Here is a 26,053-nt window from a genome sequence, read left to right as displayed (position 1 = left end):
TGGATGCCCCTGTGGGGAGAGGAGGGCTGCAGTGTAACCCTTAAGAAGGACTTTATTCAATATTCTCTGTCATCTCCTGCTATTTCTATTAATTATATGGAAGGAAACTGGTGTTGAAGGTAGAATGGGAATGTGAAAAATAAGGAAATCTGTGAATTATGTGGCTTCTCAACCTTGTTGATGCTAGGGAATATTATGTACTAGTAGCTGTTGATCAAAGGTGCAGTGTTCAGATGCTAAGGACTGAAGTCAGAGTTTAGGGTCAAAAAAAGGTTGATGTTCTTGCATGAGGAACAAATTTCACAAGCTGTGTAGCTTTGCTATATCATAAATAGCTATAGTCCTTCCTTCCAGCTTTTAATCCATCAGGGCATTGAATTACAGTGACAGTTTCAAATCTTGGAAGCCAGATGTGATTCTCCTAACCTCCGCTCCCTGAAGCCTACCTGTGATTGCCAGCTTCAACAAGCCAAGTAAATAAAACGCTCAGGGGAGTGGGAATGGAATAATTAAGTGTTGAAATAATCAGACTAGAAAATGGCACTCACCTTTGGAAAACATCTACACTGCTTTCTGCAGGGAGCAGAGACAGTTTTAAATGGCAGCTGGAGGCAAATACAAGTCCTCTTCATTACTCCCCATGATGCAGAAAGAGTCTTGGGAAACGAAAGGCCCTTGTTCATCCGCAGTCCGGGTAAACAAGGCACTTGGAAAATAAGATAAGCCACTCTTTCTAAAGCCAGCCCACGTTCTGGTATGGTTTCCTGGAGAGCCCTGTACGTCCAGTTCTGACAGAGTCCCTTTGGACTGATTGCAAGACGGAGTCTAATTCTGCCAGCTTAGTAAGTGCTGTGTTCAGCTTACCTAAGTGTCCTGTAAAAGTGTAGTTAGTGGGAAACAGTAAATAAAACTAAGCATGCTGCAGCTAACATAACTACATATTTGGGGCAGAGAGGAGCAGGTGCTCTTCTGGATGATAGCCACAGTTCAAAGCCTTAGTCCATGTGTTTTGATCAGGAGACTGCTGGCAACTGATCAACAAATGTCACCAAGGCTGAGTCTCCTGTTTGGTGTTGGTGTGAGAGTGCATGTGTGTTTACAGCTGGAGTCAGGACAGATGGCAGCAGTTAGGTACTCTGTTGCAGCAACTTCTGTGCTTCTCATGTTTTGTTTTTTCTACTTTTTAGTTTTACTTTAGTCCAGTATGTTTTGGCAAAAATGGAGAGGGAGTAATAGAGAGTTTATATAGGATGTGTATATGTAAGGCTAGGTATATTAGATTCCGGTTGGTGTGAATCTCTGCCTAGCCTGCAACAGAAGAGATTTTAACCAGGTTCTGCCATTAGTCAGCACTGTAGTCCCAACACTGTAAACTTTGATCATCCACTTTTCCTGGGTTTCTTAAATTAATCTAATGCTGTGTTGCACTAGAAGGGGAAGACCTGCTCTATCCACCCTTGCTTTGCAGTCTTTTGGGTGCTGACTAATACCTGGCATGCTCAGCCAGTTCAGCTCACTCATCCAGCAGGAAGAAGCTGTCACTTGGCTTTGAGGGCATTGTTTGCAGCCCAATGAGCTTGCTGCTACAGCTTAGAAGAGAAATGAGAATTGACAGAAGAGGGAAGGGCCAGAATGTAATTTTTTCAGCACTAATCCTGGTTCAAATCAGACAGAACTGCTTGATAAACAACACCCATAAATACTTTCAAACTATATAAAGGTTTAACTTCAGTATTTGTTTTAGCTAAAAGTACTTCCATAAGCTCTGGTTAAACTGTGTAGATGCCAGTGGCTCTTGGCAGAATATAAAACAGTCCTCTACCCACTTCCAGGGAAACAGCAGCTATCCCAAATCCAGGAACACTAGCAGATGTGAGCTGGGAAAGCCTGTACCCTGGAAAATGTCCAAACAGGAAGGCAAGTCCTGAGTATCAGCTGCACCTGCTCTGGAGAGGACAGCACCACAAGTGCAGCACTGTGGGACTGACCTCTCCTGACTCACGGTGCTCTCTTCAGTACCAGGTTACTCCTGTTAGAAAATGGAGAGTGACATCCACAGCCCTTTCCTTCTCTCCTCAAGCTCCTGGGTACAGCTAATTCTGGTCCATTTGGTGATGAAGGCAGGGTTAGTACTGAAGAAAGGAAAAGGAAGTTTTCTGTGCTCTTGGATTTCTGTGCCCTTCTGTGCCTGCAGGATTCCTGTGCTGATGTTGCAGAGTCCTTCCTCAACCCAGCTCTCTTGTGGGGTGCTGACAGTCCTGGGCTGCAGCTCAGCTGAGGGAATGCTTCTGAAAGTAGTTCAAGTCTCAGTGCTGCAGAAGCTCTTGGGCTTTTAAATGACCATTACTTTTGCTAAGCTTCTGAGAGTTATATAGGCTGTGCACGTCCTGCAGCGCTGTCATGGGTGCAGGACCTGAGCAGGTGTGAGCCATTGCCACTCTGCCTCAACAGGCCCTGGACTTTACAGGCTGCGACAAAACAAGCACTGGCAGGAGAGAAGCTAGATGGAGGTGTGGATGAAAAGGCACAGAACATGAAGAAGAAATGCGGTACTACTCACTATTAAACATTCTCAAGCAAAACTCATCTGTGTGTCATCTGTCTCCCTTCATCTTTTTCATTATATCCATCAGATATTTTTAGTCTATTGGCTTTTGGATTTGTTATTTTCCTTTCAGTCTGAAAAGAAAAGGGAAAAAACACATGCTTTTATAGATAGGCAGCAGCTGCTCAAAATGTTGCTTCCTAAACCAATATAATGAGCAAGTTTAGTTTTAAATTCAAAGTACTGTTATAAGTTGAGCAAGATTCAGTTTTCCATTTATTGCACAACTAATACCACTGGTGGTTTCAAGACCTGAGCCTACATCACTCGGTCTGGGTTCAATTATCCATTAAAAAAAGAAGCCAACAAATCATGCTAGTTCTGTCAGTGACTCAGAAAGCATCTTCCTGTATTTGAACAAATCCCTCATGAATTTAAGGGATATTCTGTAATCCTGCTTCTGAAGAACAGTCTTCATTTAATCTGTTCACTCTTTGCCCTCAAAGCAGTGAGGTTTGCCATGCTGAGGCTGGCACATGGCCCCAGGTGTCTGCAGGGACCACGCTCCAGGACCAGCCGTCCAAGAAAGGCACCACACCCTGAGAGGCAGAGCAGAGGTCAGCCAGCTTGGACCCTGATACCAGATCAGGTATGACCAAGGATTAAGGCTTGCTTTTGGATGGTGGGTTTCCCAGGTATTGCAGCTGGATGCCAGACTGTGGACAGTGTCACAGCTAAACTGTTTCTGTAGATCAGGGTGAACTTATTCCCTGAGTGGTCCAGGTTTTCTTACTAAAGAACTTACAGCACCTCTCTTCTCACAATTTGACCCTGCTTGCTGGGAAGAAGGCATTTTTTGTGTAACAATATCAGCTGCAGACTTACTAATGATGCATCCTCCTCACATTTTTCCCTGTCCTCAGATGTTTTCTGCATGGTGGGGAAAATACGCAGATTGGGAAAGTGACACTTCATGTGAGTGGAGGATGGTATTCATTTTTACAGCTTCCAGAGTCTTTGTGTCTCTAAATCATATGTGTAATAAAAAGGAGTACAGAAAGCTATTTGTAATTGTATTAACATGCATGTTTTGTCTTTTATTTACTTTTATTTACATTAATTTATCACGGCTCTGGAAATCTGAATTTGTGAATTATTTCCTGCTCATGTATAAAGCAAATGTACAGACCCATCAAAATAAATAAGCAGAAAGGACTGGGCTGTGCTGTGGGGAAAAGGTGCCCAGTTCACGACAGGCAAAGGATCTGTTATTGCTTCAGATGTAGATAACAGCAGCCTTTCAGCCCGCTTCCAAAGTGCAGAGGTACAACTTTTACCTCTCCAGCAATTAAAAAAATACACTAGCAAGGATATGAAATACATTTGCAATGACTTAAAAGACATAAACCTGAAATGGAAATGACAAGAAACAAGAATTGTTCAGGATAAAGAAAGACGGGGTCAACTGAAAAGGCATTTAAAAGATGGTTTATTTCAAAATCAGTCTCATGGAATAATCACATTAGAAGCCATACATTAGAAACCTTGTATCAGAGGCCATTATAATTCTAGGTAAAATGTCTTTCATAAATTTCTTATTCTAATCTTCCACAAAGCTCACTAGCACCTTCATAATCAATTGCTAATTGCTGCATTTTACTTTTTCTATCCAATCATATAACTCTACAAAAACTTATTGCTGTTATCTTCTACTTTTGATCAACTCTCTAACAAGTTCTATTGCTAAACTTTAATTGTATTCTACTATTTTGCTTAGCATAATCATTCTCTTATATGAGGCCTATATCTACTTGCTTAAAACATATTTCTGCTTAAACGACAAATCTTTATTCTTATTTAATCTCTCTGTTCTAATTTTAGTCTATTCTAAACCTTCAAGCCTTCTCCAAGGTCTAAGGTCAAACACTGTATCCATCTCTATCTCTGAGCTTGTTTGCTCAAGGCCTTGGAAGCTTTCTGTGCCTGCATTTCCCACAAAGAATTCCTTCAAGTAGAAAACTAGAGACAGGTGAGAAGTCAAAATGTAAGCAAGCAGGTTTGTCACGTAAGCAGTTCTTCCAGGCTCTAGATTAGTCATTTTTCTGTTTTAAAAACTGTGGCTTTTCTTAATTTTTTTCCTGCCTAAATGTTTATGGATGTTTTCTTTAAACAGTTCAAAACTAGCTTCAATAGTTAAATAAAGGGAAAAACTAAGAGAACAAGTAATGCTAAGCAGAGGAGTCACCCAACCAGCCTGTGTGAAGATCCTTCCCTGCACAAGTACTTTAGGTAGAAAAAACCCACTAAGTACCTTTGAGGACTAGACTGAGAAGTCCAATGTTGAAGATTTTGTTGGAAGCAAAGATCTTCTTGGAGGAAGTAATCTGTAGGCACCCCCTTTTCTGATCTCATTTTGCCTTAGTAAGACAGCCAGTAAGACAGGCTTTTTCTCTAACCAGGTATTTATCAATATTATTAGGGCAGGAGAGGAAGAACAGTCTCATATTCTGAAGCTGAGTTTCTCTAAAGAAATAGGAACCTGACTTTTTGATTCCCTCAGAAGAGCTGTTTTTGTAGTGTAAAAACATGCAGCTCCCACTGGTGTCCTCTGGAATTTGCTGAGTTTCTAGAAACTGCCTTTTGACAGCATCAATAACCATGCATACAAAGCATCTCTGATGTCTTCCTGGCTGTAGCAGTTTGTTTATCCAGTAGCACTGAGAGAATAACATGCCTGTATCTCTCTGTAAGGAGGCTTCCAGGAGCTGCCTGCAGCTGACAGACACAGGCACTATTGCTGGCCCTTTAGCATAGATGCAGGTTCAGTCTTGTCATCAATGAGGAGTGGGAGGCAGTGTAAGGGACTTTCTGAGAGCATCCTCAAAGGGCTCTAATGTGATATATGTCAGCTAAGAGTTTCTTGTAACAGCAGCTGTCACATAAAGAGAAGAGAAACTGCAAGTGAATACAGAGAGATAGGCAGTTACAAGTAACATGCACCTGGCAGTGCAGATGCTTCCAGCCAGCTCTTACACTACTCTAAATCAATACTGTTCCAGAGCCAAGAGCAGCTTTGATGCTTGCTTGCTCATTATTAAACGTTAGAATAGTATTTGCTGCTGGTTCTATCCTAAAAGTCATCCAGACTAGAACTTCAGGTGCTGCACTTTGGTATGAATCATAGCGTAAATATTGCCACAGTCACTGCTTGTCACAAACAGGTTTATTTCAAAATGATCATTGCCAAATTCCTCCTTTGTTTGGCTGTTTTACAATTCTTCCTCGATTCCTGACAGCACACTTGCAGCTGAGACATGAGAGAGATGGTCTGTGTTTTGTCCCTCATCACCCTTGGAGGCACAATCTGTACAATTTACCGGTGAAAGAAGGTGAGGGCTCTCTCATATGACCATTCCATAAGATAAACAAACATGCTGATTTCACACAGTCTTTTTTTTTTTTTTCGTAATATAACCGCAAATCTATTTCATCCGATTTCCTGCACAGCCCGTGTGCAATGCATTCTGGTAAAATAAGGGGAGGTATCTGGTGCAGGGAGACCTTGGAGTGCACTGCTGCACTGGCTTAAGTCTCTGCTTGGGGACACAGCATTGCACAATCATCAAACTGCATAGCAAAGCTTGCCCTGACCCCATCTCCTCCCGTCTCTCACCTCCTGTCAGTCTGTACAGGGGCTTCTGGGGAGATACAGAGGGCATTGCATCAAGAGGGACACATCTCTCATCAGACCTCCAGCCATCCCACTCTCCCTTTGCAACACCGTGCCTTCAGGCTGTCAGCCACAGTAAGAATCCAGTAAACAAGAGCACAAATCAAAAAACAACATTGTGACCTATTTAATGGGAAAAAGACTATGTCGACCCAAGCTACTGGCAAAACTAGTTTCATTTGCCATAGCTGCTAGCCAAGTAAGTCATGTGTGAGCACATGCATTTAAAGTTACTGTGCTAGCAGGGCTCCTGCTGCACAGTTTTAAACATCTCTGTGAAGGCTTGGTTGGATAAGAATGCATCTAGGCACATGCTGCTTCTGCAGCAGCAAGAAGAGTCTGAGAGTTGTTTCTCAAAGGGAAGCATAATGCCTTTCTTGACCAAGCATTCTGGGAACCCTATCTGCCCCTGATAGTGGTGTGTGGATGTACCCCTGTGACCAGGCTCCGTGCCAAAGAACACACTATAGAGGACACTGCTCTCCACTCCATCTTCTGCAGAGTGCTTTCAGTTACCTCCTCCATGCAGACAGAGAGCTGGGCAACAACATGAGAAGAAGGAAAGGTAAGGTTTGCAGGGATGTTTACAGCACAGGGGATGGCTTTTGAGTCAAAGAGAAGGGGGACAGGCAACAAACCAAACACATCTATTCCGGTCTAAGGAACCTCCAAAGAAATCAAATTATTCCAGCGACAAAAGAAAACTCAACGGAGACAGTAAGACAAGAAAGCCTAAAGCAAGGCTCAAAGACAAGTGAAAAAAAAAAGCCATAAGAAGGTCTGTGTAAAGCAGCAGCTTTGATCTTCTGCCCTAACCCTGCCAATTTCCATGTACAAGTAATGTGACTGCTAATCTCATCTGTGAGCAGCATAGCTTCATCAGCTCTTGCCTGAAGAAAATGTTCAGCTTGTGATGCTAATTTAAGCCCTCAGTTTGGATCTTTTGGACACTGGAGATACACACATACATACATATATATATATGTATGAAATATTGCTGTAACACTTGTACAGGTTGAAACAAAACACTAGAGATCCTTGTACACTTCATTGCAGAAAGTAACCCTGGCAAAAGCTGCTGTGTTGCTGTGTGGTCTTCACAGTAGCTTTGGCACAGGAAGAAAATTTCTTAACAGTTCCACTTGGCCTCTGTAGTATACAATTTGCTTACAAAACTCTTTGAAATTTCTTAATTTCTCAAGTCAGGTGTCAAAAAATGTCAGGTTACTCTCCTTTTAGTCTTCTGAGAAATACTGTCTTAAATTATACACTCTTCAAAAGACACTTTATTTAGTAGACTGCATATATGTGCCCTATAATTAGTTTTTTAGTTTAGTCTTCCTGAAATTTAGTACAGTGCTGGGGAAAAAAAATGATACAGCACATTACAAGAGCATAAAAGACTTAGTGTTATCAGCTATTCCCCGAGCAGGAAAATAATTCTTCCATCCCACTGAAGCAGAGCGCTTAGGTATTTAGGGCTTAGTCCTGCAAACATTCAAAAGTGTGTGTGTCTGTGTGTGCATGTGTGTGTGTATTTATTCATGTGAATAAAATGTGAATTGACAGAATTATATGAGATCACTTCTGTGGATAATAATACAAGGCATGGTTTTTCAGTGTCTTCAGAAAATGACTGGGGGTTCCTGCCAAGTGTTGTAGAAATGCCATCCATAGAAATGGGAAAGTTTCTATCTCTTAAAAGTGTACTGAATAATACACTTTAATACACAATAATAATACTAATTGCATACTCAGGCAATATATTTACCTTTAGTGATGATTCTTTAATCTTAACTGCTTTTCTAAGATGCTTTCTTAGGAAATCTATTTATGTTTATTGTCATCGTCAGTTTCTACTACTGATGAGAAGCACATTGTCACATCACACCTGGCAGTTCCAGGATGCTCAATCTTTAGTAATTTCACTTACCCCAGATTTTACTTAATCAGAAGCAGCCAAAGAGAAAAGCAAATCTCATCCTTCCTTTGCCTCCTTCTTTGTCTGTAGGATGCCTGCTTGCACTGCGAAGTCTTGAGCTCTGCAGGAGCAAGGATATTGCACTGCCCATTTACTTCAACTTATTTCAGTTTCTTTACATATTGTTCTTCTTAGCTACAGTTCATCAATTCCAAGAATCCATCAGACTTCAGTAATAACACAGAGGTATCTGTGGGATCTTTTGCAAGTAAATGAGAGAGCAGCTGTGGAGATAGAGATCAACATGGATGGCAGAAAAAGTAGTGTAAGGGCAGAACCAATGCATTTTCTTTATGTTGGGACTCACTTTTGTCTCCTATTCATTCTTTTCTCTCTGTATCTCTTCCCATCCTCACTGAGCAAGCTGTGCCAGATTGGAGCTATAGATGCTCAGATCAGGAACACTGCAGTGCAGCTGCCAAGCACTGGTTTGTGGCAGCCGTGGTCTCCCTGGCTTTCCCCCAGCAGAGGCTCTGGTTTGGTTTCTTCTCTCCTATCAAAAAGCTGCCTTCCAGGCAAGTTGGAGATTTCTCCCTTTCACACCTGACTCGTGGTGGCTAATCACAAGATACAAGATATCATCCAAAGATACAGCAGGGAAATGGACACGTGGATGATAGGTGCCCTTGGTCTTACATTCTCTATGGGAAAAACAAGCACAAGGTACTGATGGTCTGACTAAGGGAATGGAAGCAAGATAAGTGTGAATCTCACCATTTATTCTGCATTGCCTACCTAACAAAACTCTTACTCAAACTCTTACTCACACACTTTCAGCTCAGCCTATGTTAGGATGCAGGGTAAGGCACTGTGTGCTTCACTATGATTCATGTGAAACTTGCAGATTTTCTTGACTAGGAAGGTTGTTTGAGAAATGTGAGGTAGCCCTGTGGTTCCCAAAACCAACAGGAGAGAAGAACAAAATGGAAATACAGAGAAAACAGGCAACAAGCAAGTGAATTATGCATAAAAACAATTGCAAGTACATAACTGAATGTAAGGATAAGGTTGTCCAGGGACCTGAGGATAAAACTGTTCCTTTATATCTCCCTTGCTTAGCATTCATAAAGAGCGCCCACAGCCCTAGTATCTGCAGTATTATTAAAAAAACTCACTGCATGCTACAGCTGAGAATGCACCTTTGGTACATTCGCTAGCTGTCACTGTACCTGTGCTCCAATATGTGAGAACAGTATACTCTTGGATTACTCTGCCTGAGGAAGAGAACAGCAAAAGGGCAGCCAAGACCTCACTGGGCCATATCTGTAGTGAATTTAGGATGTGGAACTACATCTGAGCTGAACCGAATTACAAATGCAGTAGATGAATTTTTTATTTTCTTTCCAGTGTTTTGCATAAAAAAATGCTTCAAGCCCTTGTTAAACATACTAGCAATTCATCTTTAAAAAAATTAAAATCAAATTTTGGCTTTCATCTTCTTCCACTAAAGTTTGGGCAGTACTGCAGCAACACATATGCTGATTTGTCAGCCCAGAAAATTTGTTTCTGCAAGCAGGCTCTATCTAGCAAAATATGTAGAAACAAGTTCTGACAGCTGTGTGGAGGTCTTATAGAGACACTAGTCCTGAATTATTTTCAGGCTTGATCCCCTACTCCCTCACAGGTCTTGGTTAACAAAGTACTTTTAGTTAATGTTCATGGAAGAGAAATTTAATCAATGCAAAATATTGCCTTTAGTAGTGATACCACTACAGTGAGGTGTTTTTTCATCTCTTTTTTATTTTGTTTTGATTATCTTCAGTCAAGATCTAGCCAAAAACACACAATGTGCATTAACACAATATCTAGGGTGGCTGCTGATCTCTGCTTTTCTCAAAGGATAGTGATAAGGTAAGGCTAACACTTAATGAAATCAAATTTGACAGAGTGAATGGTCTTGGTGATAAAGCTTGGGGACGGGGGGAGGAAGAGCTTATTTTTGCTATTTTTATTTTGAAGAATTTGAGGCATAAAAGAGCTCTAAAAAGGACTATGAGCTGACTTGATGGGTGGAAAAGTCAGGGGAAATATTAGAAAATCACACATATTCTGCTTAAGCCAACTATCAGTCACTTCTAGCAACTCTGTCCTTTGTCTTAATTTTCACTCTGCATCAGGAGCTGTCAGCATACAACTTCAGTAATATTAGGAGAAAGACCACTGGCGGCAGAGGGGCTCAGGGCTGAGGAGATGGACTTCTGCCTCACTGAGGTTACTGCAGGAGGAGCAAACAACCTCAGTGGCACTGGGTTCATACAGGATCATCACACAGGCACAAAATTCTCCTTGAGTCCAGGTGAAAAGGGCATGTTACAGCCAGAGCTAAAACATGCAGACATATCCATGCTAGACATTCTGGTATCATTTAAAAATATGTTCATGTCGATTCCAGTTTGAAAGCTAACAAGAAAAGCCAGACAGTTGTCTGAGTCAAAATTTTCTAAACTATTTACAATGGTTTGCAGAAGCACAAACATCATAATCAAACACTGAAAGATTTATACTTCTCTGAAAGACTTTTTTTGATGACTCTTTGATTTAATGTCTCCGGTCCCCTTCAAACAAGGCAACTGAAGACTTGCATACTGGGCAATAGACAATGTAGTTCTTAAATGTGGCCAAACACAGGAAGTATAGGCTTGTTCCAGCTGGACTTTGCCACTTCTGCTTGGCTTTTTTTTTTCAGTGAGAAGTAAAGAAGAAGAGAAAATAGCTTTCTGTATGGTATTAGAAATCTTACTAGAGAACTCAACTGAGTCTCATCCAGCATATGATTACAGAATGGTGTTGTTTTAGTTGTAAATACTTCTTCAAGGGGAGACATTTTTATGCTCCATTTATGATGGAGAATTTTAATTGAAACTATTATAGTACACTAAATACAGAACATCACTGAAGTGTATTTTTCCATTAATAACGAACCCTTCTTTCTAGGAAATTTAATTTACAATCTGTGAATGGTTTAGGATAGTACAAACTCAGTCTGTTGAACAACAGATGACATAATATGTGATCTCAAATATGAGTTCTGGATACATTTTTTCATGAAACCCAGGAAGAAGATAGCTGTGCCAGTATGGAGTGGGTGTCCTTGCCTTGTTATAATGTAAGACTATTTAGAGGGGATGTCCAGCTGTGCTAATGTAGCAATACTGTGTGAAAAAAAAAGTACACAATTCAAGCTTATTTGCTGGGGGGGGGGGGGGGGGGGAATTAAATTTTTTTTTATATGCCATTGTACATATAATTAAAATTGTCACAAAATTAAGGGTGTTTTAGGTAAACTCTAGACGGCTAGTGTGTTGATTCTTTTGTGTATTTCTTCACTGTCTTTCACCCTTCCTTCCTCTATGTCTCTCTTTATCATAGTATTTTGGGATTAACCTTTTGCAGACAGCTTGTGAATGTACCTAGTTCCAGATCCAAGTGTCAGGATTGAGGGCCTCTGAAAATTTGCACTGAAACCTGCACCAAGGAAAGCTTTTGTTAACAGACATGGTAGCTGGAGCAGACAGGAAAAACCCCTAAACACAGCCTCTGTTTTGAGCAGTTACTTGTTTAGCCAAAAACAAAGTCCTTAAAAAAAGTCAGCTGGGAGAGAGGAAACAGGCGGATTGCAGTGTGTGCTCAAGTGTCTGCCCTTCATGCTAATGGGAGAGCTTGGGACAACTATCAGGGGGCCGGAGAGCAGAAGGCAACCCAGGTAAACAGCACTGGGACAGCCTCTGAACAAAGGGGTTTCATCATCACCTTTCCAGCCATGAGCAAAGGCCAAATTTTTCACATTAGATCATGGATATGGTCAGTAATGAGTTGTTTGCGGGTCAGTGTGTAAAACAGCTTACTTAGCTAATATCCAAGTCTGACTTTGAGCAATAGAGCTTAGGGAGGGAGTAATCTGAAGGTAGAGTACACTGTAATGTGAATAGTGAGGCTTGGCTTGAGCAGACCCCAATATTAGACAGTCCAGCACAGCTGTAAGCTACTGTAGGCACCATCACGACCACTCCAGGTCAGCCCACTTTTCTGGTAATGCGCACCCACCACGCAATAGCCTGCTATAAGAGCAGAGGAAGACTCTGGTGACAAGGATGAGAAGTGATTCTATGAATACTCTGTCAGTCACTCACTGTGCTCTTCTGCAAGCCCAAGGGCAAGGTCTAGCAAAATCCCTATGGATGTTTCCCTATGGAGCAAGAGGAAATTGCATAAGCTTATATATAGCTGCTCATGAGACAAGTTTGAGAAGCAGCGTTCAACCTTCAGCTCTGCAGCTGCTGCGCTATATATGGCCTTGTCATGGAGCCATCCAGACACTGCTGTGATGTGAGAGTTTCCAAAAGTATCTTGTTTCACGCTGGCCACTAACTAAATCAGCTTCACCTCGTATCCAGATGAATGTCCTCTTGCACACACTCACTTTCAGTGGCAAATGAACAACCAGTGCAGAAGTCATTTGCCTTCTGCTGTGCTGTCCTGAAGCTTGTGGAATATATTTAGGATGCGTCATGGGCTAAGGCTGACCAAAGGAGAGATCAAAAGAAATTCTGCTCTACTGATAGTGCAAAGACTCAAATCAAGAAAGTTCTTGGTGGCCATAAAAGTTCTACAAAAGACCTGGTGTAGTGTCTCTGCCACAGTGATTAAGAAGTTATTAAAATATTTGAAATTATAATGTAATTTTGGCAGCAATTGCCAGCATCCTGAGGATCAATGGGCTTACAATGCTTCAACTGAATTTCAGAGACTGACAAGCCAATACATATTTCACTCATTTATATCACATGTATTCCCCAAACAACCCTGGCACTCATCATGACTGGCAGAAATAGGAGAAGAGATGTGATGCATTACAATTTACCATTGCTAATTGTGGTATTGAAGAGCCTATAGTGATTTGTTCATAGTCATTAATTTGATTTCAGTGGCCACAGCTGCACATTACTACTTCTCCTTTCCTCAGTCTTTCTGTTTGTAAAGCAGAAATAAAGGCAGGTGTGAGTCACCACTGCTCTTACCACAAAAGCACATGCAGTCATTTTGCTCTTACCTGATTTTCAGGAAAACAAGCTTTAGACCTGTATTCGATTGTTTCAATAGCCTCTCTCCTCTTCTGCAAGCAGCTTTTGTTTAACCTTCTCTCACATGATCTGTTAATGAAGCGCAGCCTGTAACTTTTAAGGTTAAAAACAATTCCTCACCTCACTCACAGTCTCTAACCTTATCATGGGAAATACTTTCCAGCATGTCAGCTTGTACTTTAGACACTACAGGTCTAAGAGACAGATTTGTCTTTCATGCTGTGCAACTGTTTACAATGGTTTGCAGAAGCACAAACATCACAATCAAACACTGAAAGATTTGTACTTCTCTGAACTTTATTACTGTTTCCATCTCAAAATAGAAATGTTGGATCATTAAACCAAAACAAAATGTGATTTCAAATATTAAATAGTATGTGAAATCCTACCCACACCTTCTTTGAAATCTGTTAAAATGCTTTCACTGTGATCTGTAGAGTACTGATGGGCAGTAAAAAAATTGATCTTGATTCAAAGGAATCTTACAATACTGACTGAATTTACAACTTCCAACTTGTTAGAATAAAATTTTAAATTAGGAGAGTCAGGAAGTGGTAAATACTTTCGAGAAATGTTTAAAAATATCCTTCTTAGTATAAGGAGGAAAAAACACCATTTACTTTTAAATTTTAGACAAACATCAATACAATGTGAAAATTATTCTATATTTGTAAACTTCTGTATCAACAATTCATGACCATACTTCCTTGCATACTCCCACTATTTCCCCCCAGTTAGCTTTCAAATCTCCCAAAACACAGAAATTACCACCTGCCAGAAATCAGGAAGAGACGCTGAGTAATGAATCAGGAATCAATCAAAGTTTAGAATGTGAGTTACACAATGGTCAAAGCTTCAAAACTGACTTCAAACTCAGTATTTAACCTCTATTTTAAAAAAAGGTAAAAGAAAAAGGAGAACAAAAGAGCTCCTTTCGCCCCCACACACATACAAAAAATACCTTCATCAAAAAACCTCACAGAAACAAAATATTACTTATGAGAAACCCTAACCCTGAAGTAATGGAGGACCCCCACCCGGTCTTTCTTGCCAGGCAAGCAATCCCTTGCATCATTTCCCAACTCCCGTGACTGGGTGAGACATTGAGATGCAAACGAAGTCGTCTCGGTCTTGTGGGCCAGCAGAGAAGCTGGAATGTGGGTTCTTATCTAGCACTTGAGTGAGGAAATGGTGATTCTGATAGATCACAAGACCACTGGAAACAAAGAAGTTCAGAAGGATTGTGTCACTGTTCCTCAGCCATATCCCAAGTCTTCAGAATACTCACAGAACTCTATCTGGGTTCCCTTGAAGCAAATGCCGCTTCTTTTCTAACCTAATAATGATGCAACTAACCTCATTATGCTCCAGCTGAAGCAGTTTGAATCTTATATTTTACTAGGGAGAATCCAAAACAAAGATTCTTAAGAGGCTACTTATGAACGAATGTTGTTAATCCCAGAGGGACATTACAAACTCAGGAGCCACCTCAGATCTGTGGTGAGGAATGTCTAGGCTGGAGGAGAAAGTTGGTTATTTTCATGGAATTGCACAGAAGAGGAGAAACATCCATGTTTATTTGGTAGCCTTTTTCCCAGGCATGCTCAAGGTAAAAAATATCTGCAGTTCCTAAAACTTTTCTGAATGTACCACTAATAGTAACTATTAAAGCAAGGACATAGGGATATCCCTTCTGAAACTGTTTTCTCACATCCTCCCACCTTTCTGAAGCAATCACTCTGATTTTGGAAGCTTACAATGCTTTTTTTCCTGCAAGAAGAACAGTTACTATAAGGCAGAAGAAAATCATGATTATTTTTTGGAAAAGAAAGTTGCCCTGTATTTTTTAAAGTTTCATTTTCGTAAAGACAAATATGACTGGCATTTCTTACACACAAATCAAACTCTGGGATGTAAAATCAGCACAGTGTTCTCTGCAATGCAACTCTGATTTTCTAAACTGGATCAATTTTTGGCTAAACAGAAGTACATATGAATTTTAAAAATTGTTTTTATTTTCTTTTTTGTTTGTTTGTTGTTTTGTTTTGTTTTGTCTTGGTAGCATCTAATGCACGCTGGTCAGTAAAAGCCTGCTATGAAATAATGTAATTTGCATTTTAGACTATAAAACTGAAATACATCTTGACTGAGACCATACTCCTGTAGAAATCTATTCTTAAGTCATAGTGTAGTATGGTGAAATGACAGAAACTAAATTGTAAGCTAGAGGACTTTAATATTTGTATAAACAAACATGTACACATGCATAGCTTTTTAAGTAAGCCAGTTCAATATTTTTATTTCAGGAACAAAAATCCTGAATTTAGTCTCAATAGTAATTGAGATCTCCAGCATTTTGACTAAATAAAATAAATATCCAACCTTTGCTATTCAGATAAAATAGAATGCAAACAAGCCACTTGTTTTTACTTCAGTAAAGATCATGAGTTCTCTTGAGATTGCTGGTCTAGGGGAGCTGCTTGTTCACACAGTCTTGTCACAGTTGAGTGTGACATAGCTTATTCTGCTTACATTGCTCAGATGGTTTTCACATAATGCCAGTCTCCAGTAGCTTGGCAAGTCAATTGCCATTACAAAGGAGCTTAGCTTTTCTGATTGCTGGGTTGTCTTCTGGCAGATGCAGATTGGTCCCTTCCTCTGTGTATTTGTACCAGGAGAATGAAGGCAAGGATTTTAAAGTACAAAAAAGTTTCTAAAGTCCTGGATTCAAATAAGTAGATTGATTCCAAAGGGGGAGAGAGAATTGTGCTACACACTTTGAAACAGCAGAAGCACATCTCATGTTCATTAGATCTGTCCCTGGAGATTCAATGCTGAATTGACTCCTTCAGCTTCAGGGGCAACACACGGCTATGCAAGTTCTTGGCACTATTTAGAAACGTATAGACTCTGTTATCTGGTAACTTGTAGGGCTTGATAGCTGCAGTGGAGTTGGCAAACTTTTTGGCTGTTGCAATGGTGACATGACTAGTTATTAAAAGGTGTTGTTCCTGCCTCTTAGAAGAGTGGTATGCCTTTGGCAAAATACCTGGATTTGTGCGTATGTAGAGTTCCTCAAAAGCTGGGGTTTTTAAAAAAACAACTTGGAAAGTTATCCTCTGAAATTGAGAGATTTAAAGTAATGGACAAATGTCTTCCTTCCAAGTTTTCATCTTTGGATTACTGCAGACACATCGCTGACTACTGTGATAGCTACATCTCCTGTACATAGCTACTGTGGTAGCTACATCTCCTCTGGACTGGAGGGCTTCAGCTGAGCTTTTAAGCAGAGGAACTGAAGGAGCTCTCGATTTCACCCCTTCTCTCTGCTAACATAGAAGGAGTGCATTGCTCAGTCCCCGCACAGAGGTTTACAATATAGCAAAGGCTGCTACAGCTGGTGTGACTGCAGCATACTGTCAAATGGCTGCCAGTTAGATGGAAAATTACTTCTACCAGTATCTGCCCAGTTATTACTTGTAACTGCTGCCACTGGCCTTCTGTTCACTTCAGCAGACCATCACCACACTGGGCTAACAGTTTGGCTTGTGAACACATCGTGGTACACAGGCAGGAGCAGCAGTGACAGTAACAGAGGGATGCCTAGTAGCTGTGTAACACAATGTTTTTACCTTGCCTGAAATAATGAACAGCTGCTGCAACATGACTGTCAGCGTTCATGTTGATGCATTATAACAAAATTCTCAGAGAGGAAATGTACATCCAGGAGTTGGAGGTGGTCCTAGTTCAACTTCCTATCACAGGTTTCTAAATGGCCACTCTTGTGATGACCAAATTCTGACCATGGTGGTTGCTGGGCTGATTTCCCTTGCATATGCTCACATTCTTCCACCTGGGCTCTCAAATGTCCTTAGCAAAATATCTAGGGAACTGATATATCCGCACAACACTTATGACTCGGTACAAGCCTAAGTCAACATGCTGAAGGTGAAAGTATTCCTGTCTCCTTCAAGGACTTCAACAAATTCTCAGCTAAGATTTCCCTATGTACAGTAAATAAACTGGTAGAGTGAATTTATCTTCATATTAAAATAGTATTTGACTCCTGTGTGTGTGCGTGTACACATGTACGTGCACCAAGAGTGTTCAGGAGGAGAGAATAGCACAGTGGTATCATATGTTAGCTGACTGCACGGTAACTTCCCCAAAGAGACAAGACCTCATATCGTCTAGAAAAGCATCAGTTTGTCTTTGTGCATCTCAGGGCACATTATGAAACAGCAGACATGTGACTTATGGTGCAAGACCTTCTGTAATTTAGACATTACCTCCTGACATGCCAGCTAAACATCTCATCCTTTAAGAAAAAAATCTTCTTGTCCATAGTTCATTGATAATGTACTTGCAGTCTTTCAATGCTCAGGCAATACTAGATACAATTGCATAAACAAAAGTAACTTAAACAGGACTGAGAAATCCAATTGCCCAAAAAAATATCAGCAAAAAGCTGTTAAGTAAAATATTTTCAAATGCCACACATCTCAAAAAAACCCCAAAACCCAAGAAAAAAAAATCCCTTATTATAAATTAACTGAACTAGATGATATATCTAACTCTCCCGAGGTATTTAAATGTGAATTGATTATGAAGTGAAAAGTTTTATGGTGGAAAGATACAAATGCATAGAGGACTTCCACAAGTACTTCCAAAAGACAAGACAACTCCTTCAGTATATCTGTATGTATTTTGGTCTGTCCAGTTTACTTAGGCCAAAGAATGCTCCTGAGATTATCTGGGTAAAGAAACATGCATTGCTTGTTTTAGCAATACACTGTGTGTCTTAAGACATCCAGAAAGTGAGAAGTATGTATAATGATTTCTTCCTTTTCACTGTTGCGTAACAGTCTGCAAACCCTGATTTTTACACTAACTATATGTTCTGAAGTTTATAAGCTAAAGGCATCAGCAAAGCTGCCTCTACAAGGGTTTAAGGGTGAACCTCACACAATCTGCACTTATTCTACTGCTGCAGACAAGTTCCCTGTTAAAAATCAAAGTTTGTCTACTACTGCTTACATGAACACCAAGTCTATCCCACTAGTATGTCATCTGTGCATCAACTCTTGATGTCACAGTGTTTTCCAGTAGGTATTATTGGATGTTATGCACATAAACACTAGCCACCACTGCTGTTAAAACACCTTTTACCGAACTTCAGTCCAGAAGCAGAACAAATAAAAAAGCAAAACAAACAACAAAAACCAAACAAAACCAAAACCAAAATACCCACCAAAGCAATTTTCAGATACTAAAACATGGGGGAATAAAAGGACTTTCCTGGAAATGTTTCTGGCAGCAGTGTCACCGCCATGCTGCTGCACCCAGTGCGGGGGGGTACTTTGCCTGGTGCCAGCCTCATGGCCATGTCCCTGCCGGCTGTGTTATACAGAACCTGTGGCAGATGTGCAGAGGCAGCAGCTGTCCCCGCCGGGAGGAGCGGGCTGGGGCTGCGGGGACAGCCACGGCCGGAGCCCGCCGGGGCAGCACGGCAGCGCCGCAGCAGCCTCACCGGGCAGGAGCCCGCACCGGAGCGCACGGACGGCGCCGGGGCTGCCCACACCCGCCATGCATGTCTCTTTGCCTCCAGTCTTAATTTTCCCTTCGTTCTGCCAGCTGCCCACGGTAAGGCCCTCCGGCTTAAATTCCACCAGCCTGCTGCCACTATCTCCGACCCGACAGCACTCGGAGTAAATACCTGGACAAACATTGCCCAACCTAGCGGCTCCGGCGCTAGGGAGGGCCCCCAGGGAGGCCCCGCACCGCCCCGGGCGCTCCCGGCCCCGTCCCGGGGGTGATGCGGGACAGCCTCGGCAGACCCGCCCCGCCCCGGCCCGGCGGGAGGCGCGGCCTGGCCCGGCCCGGCCGCCAATGGGCGCGGTGGGGCGGGCACGGCCGCGGCCGGGATAAGAGGGGCCGCGGAGGCAGATTGTTGCCGGGCAGAGGAGCTGGGAGAGCAGCGGAGACACTCGATCGTGGTGAGCATTGGATGCGGGATGGGGCTGCGTGGAGAGGGCCGGTCTCGATGGCGTCCTTGTCTTGCAGCCGGGCGGTTTCTGCCGGGAAGGAGCCGCCATTCCAGCCGCTTCCTGGGGAGGCTGCCGACTGCGCACTCCGCGTCCCGGCCCCGCCGCCCGGGCTTGTTTACAGGCGGGGCGGGCAGCGCGGCGTGCTCGGCTTCGGCCCACCGCTGGCGGAGGACGCGCGGGCCGCCTCGGGTCTGGCATCCCCCGCGCTCAGAGCGCCCTGCCTGACCGCTTTCCTCCGTCCTTGGCAGATCGGCCAGCATGAACCCGTTCCTGACCACGCTGTGCCTCTGCTTGGGCGTGGTTCTCGGCGCGCCGAGGCTGGACCCTGAGCTGGACGACCACTGGCAGCTGTGGAAGTCGTGGCACAAGAAGGACTATCATGAGGTGAGCCCCCGGCGAGCTGGGCGAGCGCACGGAGCTGGGCCCCACCAGCTGAGTCATGGCTGCTTTGTTACAACGCCGGCTGTGGGCAGGGCTTGGGAAGCATAATCCTTCTCTTCCCAGGTTCCTTTCCTGTGTTTGTGTATTGACTCAGCTGCACTTTGCTTGTTGTTTTTCTTATGAGGTCGGCAAAAAGATCACCGCTTAACACCATTCGCACTTCCCATTCGAGTAGTGTACATTTGCCCGGTATTATGAGCCTTAGAAAGCTTGTTGTGCAAGCAAACTTGTTTTGAAATGTCTTCTTGAAGTACGCTGTTTTTTTGTCCCCTTAGAGAGAGGAAGGCTGGAGGAGAGTGGTGTGGGAGAAGAATCTGAAAATGATCGAAATCCATAATCTGGATCATGCATTAGGAAAACACAGCTACAAGTTGGGAATGAATCAGTTTGGCGACATGGTATGTATAGACATGTAATGTACAGGTCTTAGTAATGGTGTGTAACAGATACAGCAGCAGATAGTGACTGCATATATTGATTTTTTTCAGACAACTGAGGAGTTCAGACAGCTCATGAATGGTTATGTACACAAGAAGTCAGAAAGAAAATACAGAGGATCCCAGTTTCTTGAACCCAACTTCCTGGAAGCACCACGATCAGTAGATTGGCGAGAGAAGGGATATGTAACTCCAGTTAAAGACCAGGTACTATCTGATGGTGAATTTCTAACCAGTTGTAGGTCCAGTTTCCTGAATGCTACATGCACTTTCATAGGAGGAAAACACTGTACCTGTGTCTGGTACAAGTTTACTAAACTGAGCACCATTTTGTAACTGTCTGGGTTTGTAACTTTTGATTTCACTTTATACTTCAGGGTCAATGTGGCTCTTGCTGGGCTTTCAGCACAACGGGAGCTCTTGAAGGGCAGCACTTCAGAAAAACTGGCAAACTTGTTTCGCTGAGTGAACAGAATCTGGTGGACTGCTCTCGCCCTGAGGGGAATCAAGGATGTAATGGTGGTCTCATGGACCAGGCTTTCCAATACATACAGGATAATGGGGGCATTGATTCAGAGGAGTCCTATCCGTACACTGCAAAGGTAAGTGGAATAGCTGAACTTGTGTTGCAGGTGTCATGTCTTTTGTGTGGAAAAAGTTGTGTTGAGAAACTCAAATACCTAGAAAGGAAAATGTCTGTAGAGATCAGTGCATCTGTAATTCCTATTGTGTCTTTGCTAAGACAACTAGCATGACTGCTAGCCCCGGTAGGAATCACATATTGCACTGGTCTTTGAGGTCAAAATCTTGACAGACCAGTTAGAAAAACTGGAGCAAGAATACTTGTTCCTCCCCTTCCTTGCTCCTCTTCTATCATCCCTTATCTTGGTTGCCACACCAAACCAAGAACCCAGCCCTTGCCAACAGTGCTGCTTAGGGTTAGGACAGCAATTCATCTTCCTAGAACAGAGTTGCTACCTATAGACCACCTAATTCTTGTGGCTAGTGTCAGTTGGATTTTTAACAACAGTTGTTAATGCCTTGAGTTCTGTTTCTGGACTAAGTGTGCATAAGTGGAGATAATGGACAGGCTTTTAAAGTCCCTGTAATGTTAAAGAGATACAAGAGGATGAAAGAGCAGTAGTCAGTTGTGGTATCACTTGAGAGCCAGTAGTTTGTGATTTTCACCTTTTAAGAATTCTGCTCACTATAGAGGATCTTTTCTTTCAGCTTGTTTTGTGTTGTCTGGGCAATAGAAACACTATTTGTTGTGAACAACATGGGATCTGAGTTCCTGTTCACCTGTGTCCCTGTAATCTCAACTCTTTCTAATCTTGGCTGTTGTAGAGATCAGTTGATTATAGGAAGTGCCTAACTTGCTGAGTATGGAAAGTAAGCAACTGAGCTATAGTCTGTGTTCCTTTAGTTGGGGAAACAATTTTGGTACTAACCTACAGTGCAGGTAAGGCAAGGATATGCTTGCTTGAATCTGTTTCAGTTTCACATGACCTGACTTCCAAACTAGGCCTCACCTTTCTCCTGCTGTAAATGTACGTGACATCAGCAGTTCAGGTTTCACTTTAAAAATCAAAGAAAAAAACAAACAAAAACAAAAAAAACCCCCACCTAATAAAACCAAAACCAGCACTCTACTAGAAATACCTCAAATACCACCCCCAACTGTTGTATGTAACGTCATGTAACACAAATTCCTAGCTTTCAAAACATTCTGTACAGCTTTTTAAACTATGACATGTTAAAATTGTGGATTTGAAGTGCTTGCTCAATGAGCAGTTTCTGGATTGCTTTGTAATTAATGAATACTTGGCTTTCTTCCATTGCCCATTAATGCATTCTGGGCTTCTTTCCTTCCTGTAAAGATACTTGTCCTGCCAATCAAGGAGGGCAGTGTTCCAGAATGTGATGGCCCTCTGCAACTCTCATCAAGTTGGTGGGGACTTTTTGGGCCCCCATGTCATCTACTTTTCTGTACTTTTGAGAAGCTCAGAAGCAGTTCTTCTGTATTCCCTGTAATCCTTGCAAAGTCCTGCTTAGGTAATTGGATCCTCTTCAGTCCCATGCTCTCAAAGCAGCAAAGTCACACAATGTATGGTAGTTCTGTGCTCGCCTCTGTGTTAAATGGAAACCTGTGTAATAACTGCAGCTTTCTCTACTTAGGATGATGAAGACTGTCGCTACAAGGCAGAATACAATGCTGCTAATGACACTGGCTTTGTTGACATTCCTCAAGGACACGAAAGAGCTCTCATGAAAGCAGTTGCAGCTGTGGGTCCAGTGTCTGTTGCTATTGATGCAGGCCATTCTTCATTTCAGTTCTATCAATCAGGTGGGGATTTGCAATTAATTACATTTATCCACATAACTGGGTTTTTTTTTTTAATTACTCAGTATTCATTACCCTGCAGTTAAATAGACAAAAGAAAAGCCAGGTATGATAATTCAGAAGTCATTTTAATTCTAGGTCACGTTTTTTCCCACATGTATTTCTCTTGTATATGTGTCTACTTGTCCCTCAGTTTCAAGGAGCTGTGCAATGTTGGAGTCAAAACACACAAAGCTTCATGTGAGGGATAAGGGTTTTGTACAGATAATTTTGCTCATGAGTGAATACTTTGCAGGTATCTACTATGAACCAGACTGCAGCAGTGAAGACTTGGACCATGGTGTTCTGGTTGTAGGTTATGGCTTTGAGGGGGAAGATGTAGATGGGAAGAAATACTGGATTGTTAAGAACAGGTAAGATCTGTGTCATGTGTCTGAGGGAGAATAAAAGGAAGTTTGTCACTTGGAAGAGGTGGAGACACAACAGTAATTAAAATCTGTATGTGGGAAATCTGGAGATTGATTTTACCATTTGTCATACCATACAATCTAAAAACAATCTCATGCTGCTGGCAGCCTAATAAAGTAAGCCCAAAGCAGCCATCTTATTCTGCTTGTTCAGTTAATTTAAGGGAGCTCAGTGCTGAAACAGCCTGGGAACCTAGTAGATAATAAAGCAGTGGAGCAGAGGGGGGAGCAGGAAGAAGCCTGCTTGGGGGGGTGTAATGGATTTTTTTATGGAAGCAGAGTGCTACTCACTTCTGTGAAATAGGATGATGCTTGAACTTTAAAAATGACATTACCTCCTAGGTTGGAGGGAAAATAAATTAATGCTGAAGGGCACATCACATGAGCTTGTCTCATGTTCTCAGCATTACTGGGGCACCACCCTCAAATGCTGTTTGCAACCTTTGACGTCCCTTAAATTGCCTGGGAGCAGTGTCTGAGCTTCAGGCACCTGTAGTCAAGGTTTGCACATCAATGTGACTACCTTGTGAGAGAATGACTACATTCTTCAGGTCTGTGGACTCAGGATGCCTCCTGGGATGATTTCAATTGTTGCAAAACACTTAAGTTTTTGGCTGCAGCTATCTTGGACTTTCTCCACAATGTGGAAGGTAGCAGTTTTCAGTTTTAAACACTTAGAGAGAAAGGCAGTAAATAAGTAACTTCTGAATGTATAAACAAGCCCTTTGCTTTTGTTTTCAGCTGGGGTGAGAAGTGGGGTGACAAAGGATACATCTACATGGCCAAGGACAGGAAGAACCACTGTGGAATAGCAACAGCTGCTAGCTATCCACTAGTATAATTTGAAGACTGAACATTTCAGTACAAGAGGGGATTTTAACTGAATGACCAAACCCATGTTCGCATGTGGTAGCCTTGTGTCTTTCAAAACTCAACTTGATTTTTAAAACTCTATTTTACATGTTGGTGACATGCCACTTGTTTAAATTAATGTAAATGTTGGTATGTAAACAGCTTGTAATATTGCTAGCTTTTGACTGCTTAATCCAATAGATTCTTTGTATTTTTCCTTTTTTTTTTTTTTTTAATTGCAATGTGTCCAAAGGTTTACTTTTTAAATAAATACTTAAATTCCACTACATACATATGACTTGGCATTTTGATCTTCTTTTCTACTTGGGACTTTTGTCAAATAGGCATCCTAAATCATACTCTTAGGTAGAGTCTATATGTGTGTACTTCTCTCTCCATTGGTCACTAAAATGCAGCCCTGTCTGGGAATGGCTAGTAGCTGTTACAAAAAAGAATGTAGAATTCATGACACAGATTTATTTAAAATGAGAAGTGGAAAAATATCCCTGGTTCCTAGTGTCTCATAGCAAAGATCTTCAGTCTTGTCATCTTCTGTATGCAGCAGGTGATCTTCACTTAGCTTTTAATTCTGTTAATTTTCTTAATGGTTCCTCAAAAGCGGCATATGTGTGTAGCTTGTGCAGTCATGTCCTTTTGAGCATTATGGCAGGAGCACCCAAAACACACCTGGCCTGTTCAGAGGGCTTGTTTCTGGAGATATGTAGGACACTAGATAATTGTCTTCCCCCTGTACCAGCTTCAGATTGAGAAGGAAGAGGGGGGGATAAGGGAGAAATTATTTCAGTGTGGAAAGTGACATTGGGCTGCTTTGTTACCGGTATACTTGCTGGCTGACTGAAGTGAGGTGATTCCCACAGTGCCCTTTAGGTCTTTTTCTCTCTGCAGGTATCAGTGCAAACATGAGCATTAGCTATTGCATCCTACTGTTCAGGTGCCAGTAGCCAGGTTTGGGTACCTCCTGCAGAGGATGGTAAATAACCAAAAACAGCAAGGGGAGAAGGCTTGGCTTGGCTTTTGGGTATTGACATCAACTCTTGCTCTTGGGCGAAGGAGGTGTAGTTCTGTAGCATAACTAGCACAAGCACCGAGTTCATGGACCCATACTTTTTTGTGCACAAGTTTCAGAAGCTGATAGCCATTGATAGGAATACTTAGACCAAAACTTATGGATGGGTAATTTCCTTATTGTTGAAAATGCAAGTCTTTAAGTTGCATTTAATAAATTCTTCTAAAGAGAAAAAACAAGGTGAGTTATCCATAATAATAATTGTGAGTTGTTCATGTGCTGCTTGCAGATGAATTCTTTCAACCTGAATTTCCTGACAAGTTTGCTTTATTTTTTTTAAAGGAAGAGCCTCACTCATCCCAGTGGCTATATAACAAGCCACAGAGCAGAAATACTGGTTAGAACTTAGCTATTAAGTTGACTTGCTAAGCTAGTTATGGAAAGCATCCAAACTGCTTGTGGAAACTATGGAGTAAGTATTATGGAGCTCACCAGGTGGTCCTCTAAGGGCTTGATACTCAGAAGGAAATGGCACTGGTCTGTATATTCAGAATGAGAGCCAGGAGCAAAATGCAGCTGGAGAAGTGACTGTATAAGCTCCTTATGCAGAAAATGATTTTCATTCTTGCTGCCAGAACTGGGAATGGACTGATACTTGTCTCTCCTAACACTTTCTAATCTTGGAAGCTGATGTTACTGTGAGCCTGGTAGTGAGTGCTTCATGCTTTGTGTTTTCTTTATTGGCTAGAACAGAAGTGAGACCAGTAAAAAGCCTGCTGGGACTTGAGCTGCTAAAAAAATGGGCAACAGGGAAAGGTGTTTGGTTGCAAAATCCAGGGTTCAAAAAGTTGCTGGGAAAACAAGGTATTTTTTATGACCAGATGGGAAATGAAAAGGAAATAACTTTCCAAAGTATCTGCACGTGAATGGGCATGTAGTTTGCAAAACAGCCATCAGCCTTTAACTTTTTTAGAAAAAATGTGATAATACAGTTATTTGTGGATTAAAACTTGCTGACTCTTCTGGCTGAAGATCCTCCTGAGAGTGAATAATAAAGAAGGGGACAGGGTAAGTCAGGTCATGTAGATAACTCAGTATTTA

At 41.9% G+C, this 26,053-nt stretch overlaps 1 protein-coding gene across 1 annotated transcript; it reads left to right on the top strand.

The window, feature by feature from the left end:
* Window positions 1-19,228: 19,228 nt before the first annotated feature.
* CTSL (cathepsin L) lies at window positions 19,229-24,218 on the top strand. Its single transcript, XM_058044157.1, has 8 exons — window positions 19,229-19,333; window positions 19,633-19,768; window positions 20,101-20,223; window positions 20,314-20,469; window positions 20,640-20,864; window positions 22,441-22,609; window positions 22,902-23,019; window positions 23,815-24,218. The coding sequence occupies exons 2-8, from the start codon at window positions 19,643-19,645 to the stop codon at window positions 23,912-23,914; spliced, it is 1,017 nt and encodes a 338-aa protein (XP_057900140.1). The 5' UTR covers window positions 19,229-19,333; window positions 19,633-19,642; the 3' UTR covers window positions 23,915-24,218.
* Window positions 24,219-26,053: the final 1,835 nt, after the last annotated feature.

This window comes from Melospiza georgiana, chromosome Z (assembly GCF_028018845.1).
Source record: "Melospiza georgiana isolate bMelGeo1 chromosome Z, bMelGeo1.pri, whole genome shotgun sequence".
Classification (NCBI taxonomy): Eukaryota; Metazoa; Chordata; class Aves; order Passeriformes; family Passerellidae; genus Melospiza; species Melospiza georgiana.
The sequence above is the reverse complement of the archived record's forward strand: the minus strand, read 5'-3'. Positions and strand labels throughout refer to the sequence as shown.

Excerpts from the sequence above, each read along its gene's own strand:
- CTSL (XM_058044157.1), top strand. The coding sequence starts at position 19,643 with ATGAACCCGTTCCTGACCACGCTGTGCCTCTGCTTGGGCGTGGTTCTC. Across the intron at positions 20,865-22,440 it reads CCTATCCGTACACTGCAAAG|GATGATGAAGACTGTCGCTA; the intron begins GTAAGTGGAATA and ends TTCTCTACTTAG. Across the intron at positions 23,020-23,814 it reads TACTGGATTGTTAAGAACAG|CTGGGGTGAGAAGTGGGGTG; the intron begins GTAAGATCTGTG and ends TTTTGTTTTCAG.